Genomic DNA, 21,577 nt, shown 5'->3' on the forward strand with positions numbered 1-21,577 from the left:
GGATCGTGCAGGATCGTTTTTGTTGTTTGTATTTCTTTGTATTATCTTTTACCAGATCTAATGTGTTATATTCGCCTACATTCATTTAACATTTCCACAAACTTCAAAGTGTTTCCTTTCAATCAATCAATCAAATTTATTTTTATATAGCCCTTCGTACATCAGCTGATATCTCAAAGTTCTGTACAGAAACCCAGCCTAAAACCCCAAACAGCAAGCAAAGCATGTGAAAGAAGCACGGTGGCTAGGAAAAACTCCCTAGGAAAAACTCCCTAGAAAGGCCAAAAACCTAGGAAGAAACCTAGAGAGGAACCAGGCTATGAGGGGTGGCCAGTCCTCTTCTGGCTGTGCAGGGTGGATATTATAACAGAACATGGTCAAGATGTTAAAATGTTCATAAATGACCAGCATGGTCAAATAATAATAATCATAGTAGTGGTCGAGGGTGCAACAAGCACGTCCGGTGAACAGGTCAGGGTTCCATAGCCGCAGGCAGAACAGTTGAAACTGGAGCAGCAGCACGGCCAGGTGAACTGGGGACAGCAAGGAGTCATCATACCAGGTAGTCCTGAGGCATGGTCCTAGGGCTCAGGTCCTCCGAGAGAAAGACAGAAAGAGAGAAAGAGAGAATTAGAGAGAGCATATTTAAATTCACACAGGACACCGGATAAGACAAGAGAAATACTCCAGATGTAACAGAGTGACCCTAACCCCCCGACACATAAACTACTGCAGCATAAATACTGGAGGCTGAGACAGGAGGGATCAGAAGACACTGTGGCCCCATCCGATGATACCCCCGGACAGGGCCAAACAGGCAGGATATAACCCCACCCACTTTGCCAAAGCACAGCCCCCACACCACTAGAGGGATGTCTCCAACCACCAACTTACCGTCCTAAGACAAGGCCGAGTATAGCCCACAACGATCTCCGCCATGGCACAACCCAAGGGGGGGCGCCAACCCAGACAGGAAGACCACGTCAGTGACTCAACCCACTCAAGTGACGCACCCCTCCCATGGACGGCATGGAAGAACACCAGTAAGCCAGTGACTCAGCCCCTGTAAAAGGGTTAGAGGCAGAGAATCCCAGTGGAAAGAGGGGAACCGGCAAGGCAGAGACAGCAAGGGCGGTTCGTTGCTCCAGCCTTTCCGTTCACCTTCACACTCCTTGGCCAGACTATACTTAATCATAGGACCTACTGAAGAGATAAGTCTTCAGTAAAGACTTAAAGGTTGAGACTGAGTCTGCATCTCTCACACTTTCAAATGGTATCAAGAATATGCATATCCTTGCTTCAGGTCCTGAGCTACAGGCAGTTAGATTTGGGTATGTCATTTTAGGGTCCAATCCTTAAGTATCAAAAGTAAAAGTATAAACCATTTAAAATCCATTATATTAAGCAAACCAGACGACACAATAGTTTTTTTTTTATTGAGAGATTTTTTATATATTTTATTTCACTTTTATTTAACCAGGTAGGCCAGTTGAGAACAAGTTCTCATTTAAAACTGCGACCTGGCCAAGATAAAGCAAGCAGTGCGACACAAACAACAACACAGAGTTACACATGGAATAAACAAATGTACAGTCAATAGCACAATAGAAAAGTCTATAAACAGTGTGTGCAAATGAAATAAGATTAGGGAGGGAAGGCAATAAATAGGCCGTAGTGGCAAAATAATCACAATTTAGCAAATAAACACTGGAGAGATAGATGTGAGGAAGATGAATGTGCAAGTAGAGATACTGAGATGCAAAGGAGCAAAAATAAATAAAGAACAATATGGGGATAAGGTAGTTGGATGGGCTATTTACAGATGGGCTATGTACAGGTGCAATGATCTGTAAGATGCTCTGATAGCTGATGCTTAAAGTTAGTGGAGATTTGAGTCTCCAGCTTCAGTGATTTTTGCAATTTGTTCCAGTTATTGGCAGCAGAGAACTGTAAAGAAAGGTGGCCAAAGGGGGAATTGGCTTTGGGGGTGACCAGTGAAATATACATGCTGGAGCGCATGCTACGGGTGGGTGCTGCTATGGTGACCAGTGAGCTGAGATAAGGCGGGGCTTTACCTAGCAAAGACTGATAGATGACCTGGAGCCAGTGGGTTTGGCGACAAATATGAAGCGAGTGCCAGCCAACAAGAGCATACAGGTCGCAGTGGTGGGTAGTATATGGGCTTTGGTGATGAAACGGATGGCACTGTGATAGACTGCATCCAATTTGTTGAGTAGAGTGTTGGAGGCTATTTTGTAAATGACATCGCCGAAGTCAAGGATCGGTAGGATAGTCAGTTTTACGAGGGTCTGTTTGGCAGCATGAGTGAAGGATGCTTAGTTGCAAAATAGGAAGCCGATTCTAGATTTGCTAGGCGGGCGGGCAGGTGCGGGTAGCAATCGGTTGAAGATCATGCATTTAGATTTAATTGCATTTAAGAGCAGTTGGAGGCCACGGAAGGAGAGTTGTATGGCATTGAAGCTCGTCTGGAGGTTTGTTAACACAGTGTCCAAAGAAGGGCCAGAAGTATACAGAATGGTGTCATCTGCGTAGAAGTGGATCAGAGAATCACCAGCCGCAAGAGCGACATCATTGATGTATACAGAGAAAAGAGTAGGCCCAAGAATTGAACCTTGTGGCACCCCCATAGAGACTGTAAGAGGTCCTTACAACAGGCCCTCCGATTTGACATACTGAACTCTGTCTGAGAAGTGGTTGGTGAACCAGGCAAGGCAGTCATTTGAGAAACCAAGGCTGTTGAGTCTACTGATAAGAATGCGGTGATTGACAGAGTCGAAAGCCTTGGCCAGGTCGATGAATACAGCTGCACAGTATTGTCTTTTGTCGATGGCGGTTATGATATCGTTTAGGACCTCGAGCGTGGCTGAGGTGCACCCATGACCAGCTCAGAAACCAGATTGCATAGCGGAGAAGGTACGGTGGGATTTGAAATGGTCGGTGATCTGTTTAACTTGGCTTTCGAAGACCTTAGAAAGGCAGGGTAGGATAGATATAGGTCTGTAACAGTTTGGGTCTAGAGTGTCTCCCCCTTGGAAGAGGGGGATGACCGTGGCAGCTTTACAATCTTTGGGGGATCTCAGACGATACGAAAGAGAGGTTGAACAGGCTAGTAATAGGGGTTGCAACAATTGCGACGGATGATTTTAGAAAGATAGGGTCCAGATTGTCTAGCCCAGCTGATTTGTAGGGGTCCAGATTTTGCAGCTCTTTCAGAACATCAGCTATCAGGATTTGGGTGAAGGAGAAATGGGGGAGGCTTGGGCGAGTTGCTGTGGGCGGTGCAGAGCTGTTGACCGGTGTAGGGGTAGCCAGGTGGAAAGCATGGCCAGCCGTAGACAAATGCTTATTGAAATTCTAGATTATCGTAGATTTATCGGTGGTGACAGTGTTTCCTAGCCTCAGTGCAGCGGGCAGCTGGGAGGAGGTGCTCTTATTCTCCATGGACTTTACAGTGTCCCAGAACATTTGGGAGTTTGTGCTACAGGATGCAAATTTCTGTTTGAAAAAGCTAGCCTTTGCTTTCCTCACTGCCTGTGTATATTGGTTCCTAACTCCCCTGAAAAGTTGCATATCGCAGGGGCTATTCAATGCTAATGTAGTTAGCACACCACAGGATGTTTTTGTGCTGGTCAAGGGCAGTTAGGTCTGGAGTGAACCATGAGCTATATCTGTTCCTGGTTCTAAAATTTTTGAATTGGGCATGCTTATTTAATATGGTGAGGAAAGCACTTTTAAAGAATAACCAGCCATCCTCTACTGACGGAATGAGGTCAATATCTTTCCAGGATACCCGGGCCAGGTCGATTAGAAAGGCCTGCTCATTTAAGTGTTTTGGGAGCATTTGACTGTGATGAAGGGTGGTCGTTTGACCGCGGACCCATTACTGACGCAGGCAATGAGGCAGTGATAGCTGAGATCCTGGTTGAAGACAGCAGAGGTGTATTTAGGGGGCAGGTTGTTCAGGATGATATCTATGAGGGTGCCCGAGTTTACGGATTGTTGGGATGTACCTGGTAGGTTCCTTGATAATTTGTGTGAGATTGAGGGCATCTATCTTAGATTGTAGGACGGTCGGGGTGTTAAGCATATCCCGGTTTAGGTCACCTAACAGTACAAACTCTGAAGATAAATGGGGGGCAATCAATTCACATATGGTGTCCATATCGCAGCTGGGGGCTGAGGGGGGTCTGTAACAAGCGGCAACAGTGAGAGACATTTCTGGAAAGGAGGAAGTTTTAAATGTAGAAGCTCGAACTGTTTGGGCACAGACCTGGCTAGCATGACAGAACTCTGCAGGCTGTCTCTGCAGTAGATTGCAACTCCACCCCCTTTGGCAGTTCTATCTTTGCGGGAAATGATATAGTTGGGGATGGAAATTTCAGAATTTTTGGTGGCATTCCTAAGCCAGGATTCAAACACGGCAAGGACATCAGGGTTGGCGGAGTGTGCTAAAGCAGTGAAAAAAACAAACTTAGGGAAGAGGCTTCTGATGTTAACATGCATGAAACCAAGGCTTTTACGGTTACAGAAGTTAACAAATGATAGCCCCTGGGGAATAGGAGTGGAACTGGGGGCTTCAGGGCCTGGGTTAACTTCTACATCACCAGAGGAACAGAGGAGGACTAGGATAAGGGTACAGCTAAAGGCTATCAGAACTGGTTGTCTAGTGTGTTGGGGACAGAGAATAAAATGAGCAGATTTCTGGGCGTGCTAGAATAGATTCAAGGCATAATTTGCAGACATGGGTAGCCAGGAGCACACTCCAACACTCAGACATAATTTTCAAACAAAGCAGGTGTTTTTAGTGAGTCCGCAAGATCAGACACATTATTGATGTCCTGGGATGTTCTCTTGATAAGTGTGTGAATTGGACCATTTTCCTGTCAAAATGTAACCAGTACTTTTGGGTGTCACAGAAAATGTATGGAGTAAAAAGTACATTATTTTCTTTAGTTAAGTAGTGAAATAAAAGTTGGCAAAAATATAAATAGTAAAGTACAGATAACACAAAAACGTAGTACTTTGAAGTATTTTTTACTTAAGTTCTTTACACCACTGCTAAAAAGTAGTTGCAAAGTTGATGTTATCCATGATGGGATTCGAACACGCATCCTATCGGTTGCTAGACGTTCGCCTAATACACCCACCTATCAATACAACCTGCTTCCATCTTATTTTATGTAATGTGCCATACTAATTTGAGAGTCCCGGATTGATGTTTACCATGTTACATCTAATCTGAGACCAGTCCTCAACACCTTGTAGTCTTCTTTACTAAATGTTCCAGAGCCTTTGGAGCTATGGATGTGCTCGTCTGTAGCAAGATAGGCACTCAAATGTCTACTGGGAAATATATTATGTGATCATTCATTCATTCGTTAGCTACAAAGTAGCCCACTTTCCAAGCATACTTCCTCTTAGCTGAACGATGTCATTTCCCGGAAGAGACAGCTAAGATTGGGCCATTCTCTTTAGTGTTTGCCTTGTATGCCTTTCCCCCCACCTCTTCACTACCAACATTTTGATCCAAAATCACACGGGAAACCCTACACAATTGGAGCAAAAACAAACCAATGCAACACTAAAGTAACGTATCCAATGGAGTAACCAAGAACTGGACAGAAATATAACGAGGTGAGGTTTTATTAGATGCCTCTTGACTAGCTAACGTTAGCATAGCTAGCGTCTCGAGCTACCTGACTCGACATCCATGATCCATCAATTCCTCCAGGACTTAGATAAGCGAATTGCTTCAGATTTATGCCGGATTCATGCCTTTTTATTGCAAAATATATAGCTAATGAATTATTTAGAAGAATATTTAAAATGCTAATACACATGACATGAGTGCCAAATGTGTTGACGTCGACCAGATAATTAGATTGTTAGCTAGCCAGATACTTTTGCTAGGCTAACTAGCTAGCTACCGCCGGTACTTGACAAGCGTGCAAACAAACGGCACAACTGCAAAAACTTGTCTAGCAAGACCGGATCAATCAATGACACTTGACAACGTTTTGCAGAAACCAAAATTACATGTAACGTTAGTATGTAATGTTAGTATATGAAATTAACATTAACTAGTTCAGCTGGATAGCCAGACAGCTAGTTGGCTGGCTAGCTAAGTAGCTAGCAGAACACACCTTACAAAGATCCTCCAAACGACTTTCTCTTATAAACGTGTCCTCTCAGCAAGTTGGGCATTAAGTTCTACTGTCTGCAGAGAATGATGATTGTCACAACAGCCAGATGATGTCTAAGTTACTAGTTAGCCATTATTGTATTGCAGAGAAACAGATCAAATAGCTTACGGTTTATTGGATTTATTGCGGCCCATTCATTCTAGTTTTATGATGCAAAATTACAGCACCCTTATGACCTTTTCACGTATGGTTATTAGGTGTTACAAATGAATGAATCTGTATTGTTGTTGCTGTCAGTGCTGGATCTACAAAGGCACCTGAAGGCCAGTCGTGCAAGGCACTGACTGTTTTTTGTTGTTGTGGTCATGCAAATGTGGCATCTCGTAACCTTAAATTAAATTCTTTGTTATCCTCTTTTCAGGCGGAGCTTTGCAGTCATTCACCTCAATCAAATAAACCTTAAACGTCTATCGCTGCAGTACTGAAGAGTTCCCACCTCGACTTAACCTACCTACCGCCTGACTCCACCAAACCCAACTGGCCAGTATGTCCCAGTTCCAGTGTCCGGGTAACCTAATGTCGAGCCCTGCTGCCAGCCCCATGCTGCCGCTGTCTCAGCCCCAGCCAGGGTACAGTATCCCCTGTGCCTCGGGCCCCCTGCCCTCCGAGAGCGCCAGTCACCCGCTCCTGAGCTCAGCCCTGCCCTCGGGCTCAGCCACTCCATTCAGTCCCACCTCCACAGGTCTGTCGGTGTGCGTGCGTTGTGTGTGTGCTCCAAAGCTTTCTTTCTGTGCCTCTCTCAATGGACTTATCTATTTTTGTTTATTTGTTTTTAGTATCTAACATGGCAAACCCTAAAGAGAAGACCCCCATGTGTCTGGTGAATGAGTTAGCCCGTTTCAATAAGATCCAGCCTGAGTATAAGCTGCTTTGTGAGCAAGGACCAGCTCATTCCAAGGTAACTCAACAACCCAACCACTGACACTCACTAGCAAACATGGGCCATGTTCATTAGGGTACACTCACTGTAGCAAAGGGTTTTGCAACTGAAAACAAAAGCATGTTTCTTGTTGGACATGTTTAACTTCAGATAGTACCTAATATCTGGCCTTTTTCTGCCTTTTGAACATGACCCTAGGAGATCAGTCATCACTGTGCTTTTTAATGTCTTCCTCCCTGCTCTTAAATACTTGTTCATTTCAATAACAGAGATATATATATATTTATTTATATATATATATATATATATATATATATATATATATATATATATATATATATATATTTATTATTATATATATATCCCCCTCTCTACTTCTATCTATTCTGTCTCTCTCTTTCCTTCCTCCCCCAGATCTTCTCAGTGCGGTTATCACTGGGCGATCAGCACTGGGAGGCAGAGGGGACTAGTATAAAGAAGGCCCAGCACTCTGCAGCTGCCACAGCCTTGGCCCAGACAACGCTGCCCAAACCTAGCATGAGGAGCAACCCCCGCAACAACACAGGCAAGAACCCAGCACGCCTGGCCCTGTGTGTGCCTATTTCTGAGAGGCACTCAGGTCATCCGTTGCTGAGTATCATGATTGGGGAAACATTGATAGTCAGTGGCGTTAAGTAGTCTACATTCAAGAGTTTGATCACCAGGTGTATTAAAGTTTAGGTCCCTATTGTTCTGTAATGTTTGTTTTCTGTTTTGTCTGTGTGTGTCCCCTACCACAGTAGATTGCATGACACACACGGTGGAGCTGAATGCCTTCTGTATGAAGCTAGGGATGAAGCCTATGTACAAGCCCATAGACCCCTACCCTGGGATGAGGCCATCCAACTTCAACTACAACATCAGGGCCCCGGGGCCTTACCAACGCTCCATGCAACAGTATGTCCACTCTGGGGTGGGGGGGGGGGGTGTCATCTCAGTACAAGCTATACCTGAGCGTATCCTGTCTTCTCTGTGTGGTCAGGTACTACTACCCGTTTCCCCCGGTGGGGCCGGTGTTGTACCACATGGAGCTGAACATCGGGGGCCAACAGTTCCACGGGAAGGGGCGCACGCGGCAGCTCGCCAAACACGACGCCGCTGCCAAGGCGCTGAAGACTCTACAGAAAGAGCCCATACTGCTGCAGCAGCTGCCTGAGGTCAGAGCTGCCTGGGGTCAGAGCTGCCTGGGGTCAGAGCGGCCTGGGGTCAGAGCGGCCTGGGGTCAGAGCGGCCTGGGGTCAGAGCGGCCTGGGGTCAGAGCGGCCTGGGGTCAGAGCGGCCTGGGGTCAGAGCGGCCTGGGGTCAGAGCGGCCTGGGGTCAGAGCGGCCTGGGGTCAGAGCGGCCTGGGGTCAGAGCGGCCTGGGGTCAGCGCTCGGGTTGGAATATTCTGTTCACTTTTCCAAAGTTCCATGGTTTTTCTAGAAATCCTGGTTGGAAGATTCCCATTTCTAGGATTCCTTCCTTGCTTATTCCCTTCTGATTCCGTGAATCCTCCAACAGGAATTCCTGGAAAAAGTTGGGTGGAACTTTGGGAAAATGTACAGTATTTTACCCACAAGGCAACACCTGCTACATGGATCACTACACCTGTCTGCTTCACAACGTGAAGGAAGGGCACATATGTGACTCAATACTGCCACACAAAGCAACTCCGCTGTAACATACATAACCGTCAGACAGAATGTTTTGACACAAACTTTGTTGATTTCAGACGAATGGAGAAGACACAGAGAACTTCAATAAATCAGAAATCAGCCAGGTGTTTGAGATTGCACTGAAGAGGAACATGCCTGTCAACTTTGAGGTAGTTAGGCTATAGTCCTGCATTGGCTTAACAGTCATTTAGATTGATCAAGTCCAATTTGAACAAATCATTTGTCCTCTCAATGACCCACCTTTCCATTGATAAGCCTATTTCTAATTTGTTTTGTCTTTCTCTAACCTCGTTCCTCCTCCGACCCACAGGTTCTGAAGGAGGCAGGTCCGCCTCACATGAAGAGCTTCATGGTGTGTGTGTCGGTGGGGGAGTTCTGTGGCGAGGGTGAGGGCAAGAGTAAGAAGATCGCTAAGAAGCTGGCAGCTACAGCCGTGCTGGAGGAACTGAGGAGACTGCCCCAGCTGTCCCCCAGCGTGGAGAAGATTCAGCCAGCACGCATTAAGAAGAAAACCAAGTCCATCATTAAGGTGAAAGGACCAGGGGGATGAGGTTAGGGAGTGTAGAGAGCAGTAGAGCATCTTTGTTATCCCAGACGGGAAATTTGCTAGCTAACAGTGAGTAAAGGTACTGTACGTCATAAAAAAAGAACAAGTGCTTCTAAGATATTCATTTTTAAAGGGAAGGGCAACAGGAGGGAAAGGAGGGGTGATGAGGAAAGCTTTTGTCGAGTTGGAAAATAGTTTCTAAGGAATCTTTGTTCTTGTGTGTAATGCGCAATATCGCTCTTTCTCTCTCGCGCTCGCTTTTTCTCCTGCCTTCTCTTCCCCCGCCCCCCCCCCCCCCCTCCAGCTGCAGACCAGTCCAGAGTATGGGCAGGGCATGAACCCCATCAGCAGACTGGCTCAGATCCAGCAGGCTAAGAAAGAGAAGGAGCCAGAGTACAGCATGATGACAGAGAGGGGGCTGCCCAGACGCAGGGAGTTCGTCATGCAGGTAAAACAGGAGGCTCAAATAGCCTAGCCTGCTCTTGACCAAATCAACCCCACAGTGCCTATTCTCTAGGCCTAGGGCACTTGTGGAGGTCTGAGAGGATTGGACAGTTGTGAACAAACATGAGACCCATCCTATCAGAGGGCAATTTAGCACCATATATTGCGTATGTCTATCTAGGCTAGTTCCCACACATCTCCGTAAGTGTCTATGGTCGGTTTGGGGGCCAATTTGTTTTTCATTCTGACCTGTTTTGTGGTCATCAGGTGACTGTGTGTGGCCATTGTGCGGAGGGCATGGGCCCCAGTAAGAAGGTAGCGAAGAGGAACGCAGCAGAGAAGATGCTGGAGCTTCTAGGTTTCAAAGTGCCTCCGCCTCAGCCCCACAAACCTGCGCTCAAAACGGACGAAAGGGTACAGTATGTCCCCAAGAGCCACCGGAGGCATACCAGCCAGGCAACTGGTTTAGTTAGGACCCTACTCATGTGCTCATCTAGCCAGCAGTACACAGCAGAAGTAGTTTGTGTTGACTTGAATGACCGTTGAGCAGCCAACTGACGTGTGCTCTTTCTGTTGATCATGTAACCCAAGGTCCCGCAGAAGAAAAATGGAGACGGGAGGAAAGTGACTTTCTTCGAGCCGGGCTCTGTAGAAGAGAGCCAGTCGCTGGGTGAGTTGTTTAGGGGCAGGGTTGGAATTACACATGCTTTGATATGTACTCAGATTTATGTAGTAGACTTTGCTTTTGGATTTTATATTAAGAGATTTGACTTACTTGACTTAAACCTTTTTGTCTCTTTATAGAGCATAGGTCATTCACAATCTTCCTCCCGCGGGCTTGGTGTTGTGCGGGACGACAGATTTAGGATTTTTCTTTAATTAGGGAAGCTTTTACATGGGTGTTCCGTTCTCCTTCCCAGTGTTTTACATGTCTGTCTCTCTGGCGCCCCCTATCTCTCAGGCTCCAAGGCAGAGAACTACCGCCAGCCCTACCTCAGCCACCAGCAGCTCCCAGCAGGCATCCTGCCCATGGTGGCAGAGGTGGCCCAGGCTATAGGGGCCAGCCCCAGCCTGGGGCACCAGAACAAGGGCTACGGCCCCCGGACCAACCCTGCCAAGGTGTGTGTGTGCGTTTTAGTTATTGACGTTATCCTTGGTGATGTTATTTTAGCTAGGTTTCCTTTGTATATTTATTTTTAGTCCTTTGATGTTCTGTTTTATGTAAATGTGTCTTTGTATAAAGATACACAGTATGCAAATAAACATTATTATTGTTAAGCTGCAATATGTAACTTTTTGGGTGACCTGACCAAATTCACATATAAATTAGTTATAGATCTGTCATTCTTATTGACAGCAAGTGTAAGAAGCAATAGATCTGTTCTATGTTCCCTATTTCTATACTTCCCGTTAAGTTTAGTTTTTGTGTCTTTTACTTTTGGCTTCAAACAGCTGAAAATGCAATGTTTTTGGTTATTTCAAAGATATTTCACAGCAGTTTTGATGGAACAATGATTCTCTACACTTGCTTGTTTTGAAAGTAGTAGGCATGCTATAAGAATTTTAGCAAGCAGGAAATGGTTGAGAGATTTCTGCATATTGCACCTTTTTAATGTCATTATATTAAGGCCACCCTGACGGCCATGATCGCCAACGAGCTGCTGTACACTGGTACCTCCCTGACCGCCGACACCATCCTGAAGAGTCAGAACAGTATGGCTCATCTAGTACCTCACGGACCCCTGACCAGACCCTCTGAACAGCTCAGCTACCTAGCCAACGTACAAGGTCTACAGGTAAACAGACGCAGAGGCGCGCAAGCATGTGCGGACAAACACACACAACTTTTTATTCATGTATTTTGGAGTGTTAGTATTCAAAACCCTTTGTTTTTTTCTTTGCAGGTGGATTACAAAGACTTCCCCAAAAACAACAAGAATGAATTTGTATCGCTGATCAACTGCTCCTCCCAGCCGCCTCTTATCAGCCACGGCATTGGCAAGGACGTGGAGTCCTGTCATGACATGGTGAGACACACATATTCAACCACACTGAAGGAGCTCTGATGGTTAGACCAGAATCTTGTCCATTAGGGCACACCGTAACTGAACATTTTCATATATTGGGGGGGAGCATATTGGACATGTTCAGAATATACTTCCCTTTTTCACTTGTACCCTCTGAACACGACCCGGATGCTTTAAATCAGACATATATTGGCACAAGCTCTAGGGAAATGATGATATAGGCTATATCAAATGTTCCAACCCCCCCGTCCACAGGCGGCCTTGAGTATCCTGAAGTTACTGTCAGAGCTGGACCAGCAGCAGCACCAGCAGCAGACCAATGACAGGACAGGGAGCGGACCAACCTCTGGGTAAGACCACGCGTCTGATGGGTCAGATGTGGACCAGTACGAGAACACTATTACGGTTGAATAATACATTTTTTTCATAGAAACCTTTAATTGTTTTTCAGAAATCCTTGTTTCCCTCCAACCCGGAGAATGTGGTCCGTATGACTTGGTAATGCTGATCTGTCTTGTGTTGCTTCTGTAGGTGTGGCAAACAGGACATGGACGGCAGCGACTCTCTCCTCATCAAACAGGCTAACTCAAGCACCTTGGGACAACAGACTCTGGATGGCACTGTGTAGACAGACGCACACCATTGGTTGTTTGCAAGAAGCACTAAAAGAAAACTCTGACACTGTGTTGTGATAGGCTGTTTTAGAATTCTACAGGAAGCTCAGGGCAACTGTAGGCTCTAAAGCATCACTGGTGTTCATATATTATATTAAATGTTCTGAAATGTTCACAGTTAAACAAGATTAATAGAAGAAATTGTTTTAGCTTCATTTCCTCCTCCTTAATGTTGTTTAATTGTACACATTTATGATTTTTTTTTTGTTGCTTAGTAGAAAAATGTAGCTGCATCGTATCCGATATAATGGCAGTCCGCTCTGTTGAGATGGAATGGGATAATGTTAACTGTGAAAAGAAGCTTTGTTTTTGAGTAGAAGCGTTTTCTCTCTTTTTTTTCTCCTTTTCTGTTAACAACTTTCTTTCTAATTTTTAAATGTTTTATTGTTCTTTAACCCGGGGCCTGGAATTCTTGGCGGGTTGTTCAAACATGGCTTCAAAACCGTTTTTTGAAATATTTCAAATACTTTCAGCGTTTGCTTTAGTCTGACTGGAGTGCCAGATGGACTGGTTTGCAGTTTTGCCACTATTCCATTGGTTCCATTGTAAGCTCAATCAATCCCAGCTAAAGTATTTGAAATGATTTCAAATGGCTTTTGAACCCAGGTCTACTGTAGTTGTTACAATAGTGTTTACTTGTGAAGTATGTTACCCCATAGAAGGATAGGATGCAGCTAGCAAACCACTGTTGATTTTCCTAGAGTGCTTTATAACAACAACCACCACAAGTGAACAGTGTTTATTTACATTACCATGTAGGACTGGGAAGGTTTTGAGACTAATTGTAGCGTTTGTGAGTGTGATGTGATGTTGTCTATCCCCACTGAAAGATGGCGGGGCAGTATAAGTCTGTGTTGCTCTCTCCCCCTCCCTCAGTGTCAAACCACCTCTCTGCTCCCCATGGAATGTAAGTAAAACTTGTGTGCTGTAACGCACAAAACAAAACCATCTGTTTTTATGTATTTTTTTTTTCATCTTGTGCACGTGTTCCAAGAGAAAATGGTATGAGGATTGAGTAAGGTAGCTACTTTTTGTTTTTGTACTCTCGACAGACGTGTGTGTGTGTGTGTTTCTGGCAAAGCATGTCTAGACCTATAGGGCTGTGATATCAGTGACGGAAAAACAAACCCAGTCGCTCAGTGTTTTTACTGTGACGGCAGTGGATGTTTTTACTCAACGTAATCAGTTCTGGGGCAGCAGGATGGTCGGTAAGCCAAACAAACGGCGGACGCATTATTATTGACCTGTCAAACACATGGTACAACCACCCTGTCCTGCAATACTTCATTACTGGCCAATGACCATTACTTCCATTCCATCACATGCAATCAGAGGCCCACCAATCACAGGTGTCACACATATAACCTTTTCACACTATTGTGCAGACTCGAGACATACTGTGCTGGCTCAGATATTTTCTTTTCACATTGTCCTTTCCAGCACGGCTAGGGTTGCTTAAAGCGAGCTGAACAGGACCGATGGTGCCAGCCTGCTTTTAAACCAGTCGAGGGGAATGGTTGGCTGGCTGGTGATGCCCTTAAACCACCTGGGAATAACTAAGTGTGTTACAAAAGCAGACTGACCTTATGTTGAGCCATACTCACAGGAAGGCCAGCCGTCACAGTATTACAGTTGCCGTCGGCAGAATAGTTTGGGAGAAGAAAGTGGCCATTTTATTTCCCCATTATATAATTTTTATCCCATTTAAATATGTCTATATCCACTCAAGGTTTGTTCCCTGGACACAGTTTAAGCATCTTCCTGGAATAAAAAAAAAACATGCACAATGGAGAATTTTAGTCCAGGACTATGCTTAATATGTGTCTGTGAAACTGGCCCTTAGATTTTGTCTGTAGACACTGAAGTGACAGGGAGAGTGAGTTAGCTGCAATCAGGGTAGGTCCTCCATTGGTCAGCTTGTTCTTCTTGCTCTTAATGAAGGGGTACATGCATTTGTCTGACCCCATGAACCGATAGGTCACCACGTTGGACGCCCACGGCAACAGTCTGCAGGAAGAGGAAGTGTGCAGTATAATGCCAGGGTGTCCTGTACAAACACTACGTTTGATGTGAAGTTGGTAACATGAGCGCTATCTTGCTTTATTAGCTGGGTGCTCAGACATATATGACAATAACTTCAAGTGAAATCTCAAATTAAAAAACGTGAAATGGTGGCACTCCAAAATCTAAAATAAATAATACAAAAACACGTCACCTCATTTCATCTTTTTATTTTCGGCAGGCTAACGCGTTTCAGCAGTTATGCCTTCATCAGAGCACCTGAGTGTGGTGCTGGTGAAAAATCAGCTTTCTGCTCTGGGGATCAATCAATGGTCCGACCAACTGAATGACGACCTACGACCTGTCCCAGAAGAGGAGGTTGTGGAGAGCACTAGCGGTTCTGGAGGGTGGCCAGGGGGGGCAGTGCCCCTGTGACAACAATTTTGGACCCCCTTGTGGCCCCCCTAAATGTGGAGTATGAAATAATTTTTGCTATCATTCTTTTTTTACATCCGTTATTAGACAGTGGCAACGATGATGATTATGAACATGGTCTTTTGCCTGCTAATGCCTGCAATGCAGTGAAGAAAACGATATGACAACAATAACATCTAATGTAACTGGCCCCTCTAAGAGTACAACTGGCCCCAGCTGGAGAGACAGATGTCGAGACGCTCTGCACCGCTCCAAGGAGCTAGCGAAGTCGAAGTGAGTGGGTGATCAATAAAGTTTATTCAATCAATATGTGTACTCACGCTCGGGTGATGACGGGCAGGTAGGTGAGGCGTGGGATGCAGATCGGGCTGGTCGATCAGGATGGCGTTCATGGCCTGCTCCACACAGTACTCAGGCTCCAGCGGTGCCAGGAACAGCGCTACCACATCCCTGAGGGATGCAGCAGAGAGCATAGTGTTTTACAGCATCACATTGTTAGATGTACAACTACAACATTCTGAAACATACTGTAGTAAGCCTAAGTTCAGTGTCAAATGATAAACCACTGTGTACTATTGTATGAAGTAGGCTTACACCTGCAATGTCAGTCTATGATTAACCCAGAACAAAGTTGCCCTTAGTCCCTCTTCAGTGCCGCCCTTTCTCCAGCCCATAGTTTCTCTCACCGGATCTTACACCCATCAAACATGCCCGTGTCGACAATATAGGGACACACGAGAGTGGTCTTGACTCCATCAAATTCCTCAGTCAGCAACTTGTGGGCCAGGGACTCGTGGAAGCCCACCGCTGCAATAATCCTGGTTCAAACAGAAACACCACTGAGACGTCAGGGCCCATATTCATTAAGTCTCAGAGTAAGAGTGCTGATCTAGGATCAGGTCCATCCTGTCCATGTAATCTTATTTAGTATGATCTAAAAGGTTGTATATCAGGGGACTCTACTCTGAGATGCTTTGTGAATATCAGTCCAGAACACATTTAGAACGTCACAGTAACACATACTGTACACACAGTAGGCTACGTTACAGAGGCTAAGATACTCTACGCTTTACCATAAGCTACCCTTCTACCTACAGTATGTCACTACACAGTACTAACTGTAGTAATACCATTCTTAGTTAAATAATGTTTACGGTAATAAACATCAGTAATATTCTCTCATAGGTGGTGTGTCCTTCCTGGTTCACCTCCACACAGGCAGTGCTGAAGAGACCCAGGATGCTGGCGACGGTGATGATGTGTCCATGGTTCTGCTCTTTCATCTGGGGAACGAAGGCCTTTGTCATCTGTGGCACACACACAGATAGGCAGGTCCACACGCACGCACGCACAGACAGGTACACACACACACACACATGCACGCACTGACAAACACGGACATGCAGGCACACACAGGCACGCACGAACACACAGAGAGACAGACACACACACAGGCATGTACGGACACAACCAGATGGACAAACACACACACAGAGAGACTGTTATTCGATGAACACAATTACTGACTATCAGGAGTCGCAATAATGAGATTAATATCGAAATAGTCCATGAACATTTTGAATGAGCAAAATGAGGCAGTATTACTGTACTGCAGTCCTGATGGGAGTTCTGCCTCGCTAAGCTTCTTAAAAAAGTTGCTTAATGTGAAGCAGGCTTACTGTTCCCCACTGTAAGAGGATCAGGGAGGGAATCCCCTAGCCCTTTAATTGGCTGTGTGTGTGTGTGTCACTTTAATAGGGTCACTGTATGGGGTGTTGTCGCTCAGCTAAGGGGATAAGAACTTATTAAAGTTGTACATTTCACACGTGTCAGGTGACGCATTAAGAACAATAAACTGCACTGTATACGTCCGACTATAGCCGAGGTATAGGGAGGGATAAAACTGACGAACACAGGGATAAAACGGCTTGGAATTTCTCTTTCGCAATGCAAGGATTTAAGAGTAAACCCTAACCCTTCATATTTTCAGAGTTATAGTCTGTTTTCACATAGCAGTAGGTTTGTCTTCTTCATGTTACCCATATAGCCCTTTTAACACTATGGCTGCATTTACACAGGCAGCCCAATTCTGATATTTCCCCCAATTATTGGCAAAATATCTGAAATATCTGATTGGTCAAAAGACCAATTAGTGGAAAAATATCAGAATTGGGCTGCCTGTGTAAATGCAGCCTGTAGGATCCTGCTCTGAGAAACATTTGTACATAAAACCTATTACTATATATATTACTTCACATTGCATATCAAACTTGTGCAAAATTATGCTATTTGCTGGTGATGGGAGCCTGTATATTTATAGATTCTAATAATCCGTCTGATTATCATCAATGACAATAAATCATGGACACCTCAAGCCCACATCCTAAAGCCTGACTGATAACAGAACTATATGGTACTATATGGACAGAATTTAACTGTCATCATCCCTACATTATATCATTAGTCTCTTGTGACAGACTGTTAACATATACAGTATGTCAAATGTCAAACTGAGTAGCTGGCCAGCACACACCAGATTTGGTTCTGGGTTCTGAGATTACAGTTGGATGATACCCACATGCCACCCTCTCCCTCCACCAGCTGATAAAAGTCCCCTGTCCCCGTTCTATAAAGTGTTATCTGGCCCACAGAGTAACAACAGTAGCAGCAGCAGTCTTACCCAGAAGAGGGTGTGACAGTTGACCTTCATGGTCCTCCCCACCAGCTCATCCGGACAGTCCATCAGCCGTTCCCCGGCAACCACCCCGGCGTTGTTCACCAGAATGGTGACATTACGGCCCAGGTCCGTCCACACCTCGTCCGCCGTGCGGTACACCTCCACCCGGTTGGTCACGTCCACCCTGTAGGGGTAAGCCTTGCCCCCCGCCTCCCTCACTAACCTGGCAGTCTCCTCGTTGTTGTTAGCGTCGACGTCCCATAGCACCACCACTGCCCCGCGTTTGGTGAACTCCAGGGCGAAGAGACGTCCCAAGGCGCCCCCTGACCCTGTGATGAGGACAAGCTCGCCAACGACGGCCATGCAGGATAAAGTAGATCACATCTAGGAGCATCATCTGGAGGTCCATCAGAAAGATGATCTTCTCTGGTGGTCCTGGGGGTTTGATGTCCTGGCTGTACAGAGTGTGTGTTATGTTCAAGTATGAAAGCAGCTAGCTAAGGTCTGTTGTGCTCAGAACCAAGGACTTTGTTCTGAACTGTCTTGTTAAATAAAAGGTATAAAATAAAAGTGTTTCTGAGAGTCTACAGAGTGTTCTAACTGAGAACGCTAAAGGTGCAGACAGCCAAGCTGGTGCACGTTACCCTCCCTCTGCTCTACTCTGTGAGTCTGGGCCTGCCTTCTCACTTTATTTAAAAACTCCTTCAGGATTAGGTTAAAAGGAATTATAAATTGAGTGGTTCGAGCCCTGAATGCTGATTGGCTGACAGCCGTGGTATATCAGACCGTACACACTTTTAGACAAAACAGTTATTTTTACTTATCTAATACATTGGTAACCAGTTTATAATAGCAATAAGGCACCTCTGGGGTTTGTGGTATATAGTCAATATACAACGGCTAAGGGCTGTATTCAGGCACTCCGCGTTGCATCGTGCTTATGAACAGCCCTTAGCCGTGGTATATTGGCCATATACCACACCCCCTCGGGCCTTATTGCTTAAATACCTCCTTGAGCTCACTATAAAAAACATGTTTGTTGAGAGGGACACCATGTACTGCATATTCATGATTACTTTAGAAAATTGGGCTGAGGAATTCTCAGGCCAATTTTCTTATGTGCAAATAAGAAACACGTTTATTTTACCAGGCAGTTAAGAACAAATAGTTTTTTTTAAATGACGATACAAACATTATTGATTTTGTCAATAAGAAATAATTAAAATATATATCTGCCATTATGTCTAATAGTTTTATGATGCTTACAGTATCAACATGCACATATACTTTCAACCCCATTTGACCCTTCGTCACACACACTTGCAAGATATGACAGCAAATGGCAGGCTTACTGGACTCGTTCAAGGTTATAGATAAAAATGAGTCACAACTTATTGTCAACTATTTCTCTTCTCACAATGTTGAGTACTGTAGTATTAGTGTTGAGTACTGTAGTCACTAGCCAGAATGTATGAAATGTGAATGTCATAAGAAGATTATGCATACATGAACTGTAAACCTTATTATAGATGCTTACATCCTGTCTGCTTACATATGTTTCTATAAAGTTCTTGCATTGTTTAGTTGAACACTACCTCCCTTGTTAACCTTAAATCTCCTAAGCATCTAACAATCTAACAAGTGGAAATACAAGACACAAACCCAAGCACGTGAATCAGGCTTGGGCAATCTGAATGTAAAGACTAAAGGCTATTTAAGGTAATTACTTTGCAGTGTGTTATGGGAGGGGAACTAGCCTGGCGGACGCGACCCACGTGACTACACAGCGAAGAGTAAGAGCTGGTGTCAGCCAGACTATTCATCAGGGTGTGGTTGAACACAAGCGAAGGATCATGTCTGAAGTAAACACCTGGCCCAGTCAGAGAAAGAATCATTAACAGACACGGGCCTTCACTCACAGTACCGGAACCCGGTCAACTTTATATGAAACTACAGATTGGCTGGTGTGGCCTGACATCTGTTGGGATAGACTTGAAAACGGTGAAAATAACTTATCAAAGCCTCCATTTGCCATAGGTCTAAATCTTGGCTTGTAAATCAGGTGATTTGAATCCAAGGCTCAGGCTGCCTTATTGGCACGTTGTGCTGCCTGATGGTGTGCCAACCAGCCAAGTCCTCCTCAGGCCGGTGGGATAGCAGGATTGGCCCTAAAGCCTGAGTCAGCGTTTAATCATTACATATTGCTACCTGTGGGGATAATCAAATCAAACCCTGTTTTCCTCAATGCTGTAATCTTGATTTAGGTTTTGTAGTTGATATGTTTTTTATATTGTGAGTCAGGATAAGGACTATGATAATACCTTATAATGCAAAATTATTTTAAGAAGCTGGACTATGTAAACATGAGATAATGTAGTATATTACCTAAAAGGCTAGTCAACATACTTGTCAGTCGTTAAATGAGGCGAGAGGTGCCCTTAAAAAGAAACCTCTGATAAAAAAAAATGCTGATAAACTTACATTATAAATTTGGGCCCATATTCATAAAGTGTCTCGGAGAAGGAATGCAGATCTAGGATCAGGTCCCCCCTCTTATTCATTATGATATAAAAGGCTAAATTGATCCTAGATTGTGTGGTGGTGGTTTCGGCTGGATGGGTGGTGGCGTCTGATTCACCCCCAGGTGTTAATGGTTAACGAGAGAGATCTGATAAGATGCTTGATCCAGAAACATGGAGACAAGAACAGAAGTAGTTTGAGAGCGATGGAGGCGGAGTAATTGCAGCTAAGCATATTTCTGCCACTCAGAGAGAAGTCAATAGGCCTTATTTAGTGTCCTTTACTGCGTCAGGTATCTGTTACAGCATTTTGTTCACTGCTGTACAAGAAAAACATACTCTAAGACGCTTTCAGATTGTAAACATTATCCAAATGTTGATCCAAATAACTTATTTGGCTTACTTGTGGTTTATTTAACATGTGCAACTATCCAGAATACAACTCCTTTAACAGGTGCCATGTTGAAACGGACCATTGGATGAGTTCACTATGTGCCATGCTTATCTGAAATGGGGGAACTACCCAAGTCACATTTGATTGGACTATGAATTGTGTCTTCGGATTGTCTATGACAGTTAGAGCTGATCTGTGTTTATTAGAGCGGTAAATGCAGAGGTTCTATAGAACTCCCAGACTACACCAGGACAGGGCCCCTCAATGGGACCGCACTCTAGCTCTCTCGGGGTGTGTGTGTGTGTGTGTGTGTGTGTGTGTGTGTGTGTGTGTGTGTGTGTGTGTGTGTGTGTGTGTGTGTGTGTGTGTGTGTGTAGAGAGAGGCACTGCAGTCAGGTCAATGCCTGGGAAACTGCCCCACCACGCCCACAAGCACACACTCAGTACTGAGTAGCTGGGAAATATGTATTTGAGCAGAAGACCCATGCTGCTGCACTGTCCAGTGTTGTTATTGTTCTGCATGAATGGTCCTGGCCTTGGGAATTTGATCAATCCATTATTTTCACATGTTGAGGCACAAGCGGCCAGGAAAGCTGGCAGCTTAAGCCAACAGGGGTAGAAAGAATGGACTGTGCAAAGCAAACAAATTACTCATGCCTCCCACTAATTTAGCCAGGGAAAATGAACATGAGGCCACATATTGTCACTGTAGGCTACTTATTATAATAAAACCTCATGTGTTTAAGTAAAGATGCTCACAGGCATGCACAGGCATGCACATACATGCCTACCGTGATCATTCATTAACATTGTTAAACGCACATCCACATATCGTGCAATTATAAAATCACCGTATAGTAAACAGTAGCCTGCTTAATGACCATGTTATTTTAAATTAAGAGCCCCGCAGAATACGATATATGCAAATTATAAAAACATGAACAAGAAGCCTATGCTTCACAGCTGTACTGTTTTCTTTAATATAGTTTTGAGGCAAATGAGCTTCCTTGTTGGGAGCGTTGTGGTCAGAGAAACGAACTGTCCCTTTAAGAGAGCAAAA

General features: G+C 44.7%; 2 protein-coding genes and 1 long non-coding RNA gene across 4 annotated transcripts; 1 reads left to right on the forward strand and 2 right to left on the reverse strand.

Annotated features, from left to right (window-relative positions):
• Window positions 1–111: 111 nt before the first annotated feature.
• On the reverse strand, window positions 112–6,590 carry LOC145859534 (uncharacterized). The gene is made up of 2 exons (XR_014379739.1): window positions 6,165–6,590; window positions 112–595 (listed from the first exon to the last, which is right to left on the reverse strand). It is a non-coding gene; the product is annotated as an uncharacterized LOC145859534 (long non-coding RNA).
• Window positions 6,591–6,618: 28 nt separating this feature from the next.
• Window positions 6,619–13,436, forward strand: LOC106565337 (double-stranded RNA-binding protein Staufen homolog 1). 2 transcript variants are annotated; one of them, XM_014132330.3, is made up of 15 exons: window positions 6,619–6,906; window positions 7,001–7,122; window positions 7,519–7,669; window positions 7,884–8,040; window positions 8,126–8,300; window positions 8,856–8,948; window positions 9,110–9,328; window positions 9,651–9,794; window positions 10,058–10,204; window positions 10,382–10,460; window positions 10,752–10,909; window positions 11,419–11,586; window positions 11,695–11,817; window positions 12,073–12,167; window positions 12,349–13,436. In XM_014132330.3, the coding sequence occupies exons 1-15, from the start codon at window positions 6,711–6,713 to the stop codon at window positions 12,443–12,445; spliced, it is 2,124 nt and encodes a 707-aa protein (XP_013987805.1). In that variant the 5' UTR covers window positions 6,619–6,710; the 3' UTR covers window positions 12,446–13,436. The 2 variants fall into 2 exon arrangements, with proteins under 2 accessions (XP_013987805.1, XP_013987807.1); XM_014132332.3 differs by having other exon boundaries at window positions 7,887–8,040.
• rdh20 (retinol dehydrogenase 20) lies at window positions 12,678–21,564 on the reverse strand. Its single transcript, XM_082959166.1, is given in 7 exon segments — window positions 12,678–14,498; window positions 15,248–15,292; window positions 15,294–15,377; window positions 15,614–15,736; window positions 15,738–15,745; window positions 16,136–16,234; window positions 17,608–21,564. Coding segments are annotated over 7 exon segments (930 nt in total). The 5' UTR covers window positions 17,968–21,564; the 3' UTR covers window positions 12,678–14,287.
• Between the last annotated feature and the right edge of the window lie 13 nt (window positions 21,565–21,577).

The sequence above is a fragment of the Salmo salar genome, chromosome 12 (assembly GCF_965601325.2).
Source record: "Salmo salar chromosome 12, fSalSal1, whole genome shotgun sequence".
In the NCBI taxonomy this organism is placed as follows: domain Eukaryota; kingdom Metazoa; phylum Chordata; class Actinopteri; order Salmoniformes; family Salmonidae; genus Salmo; species Salmo salar.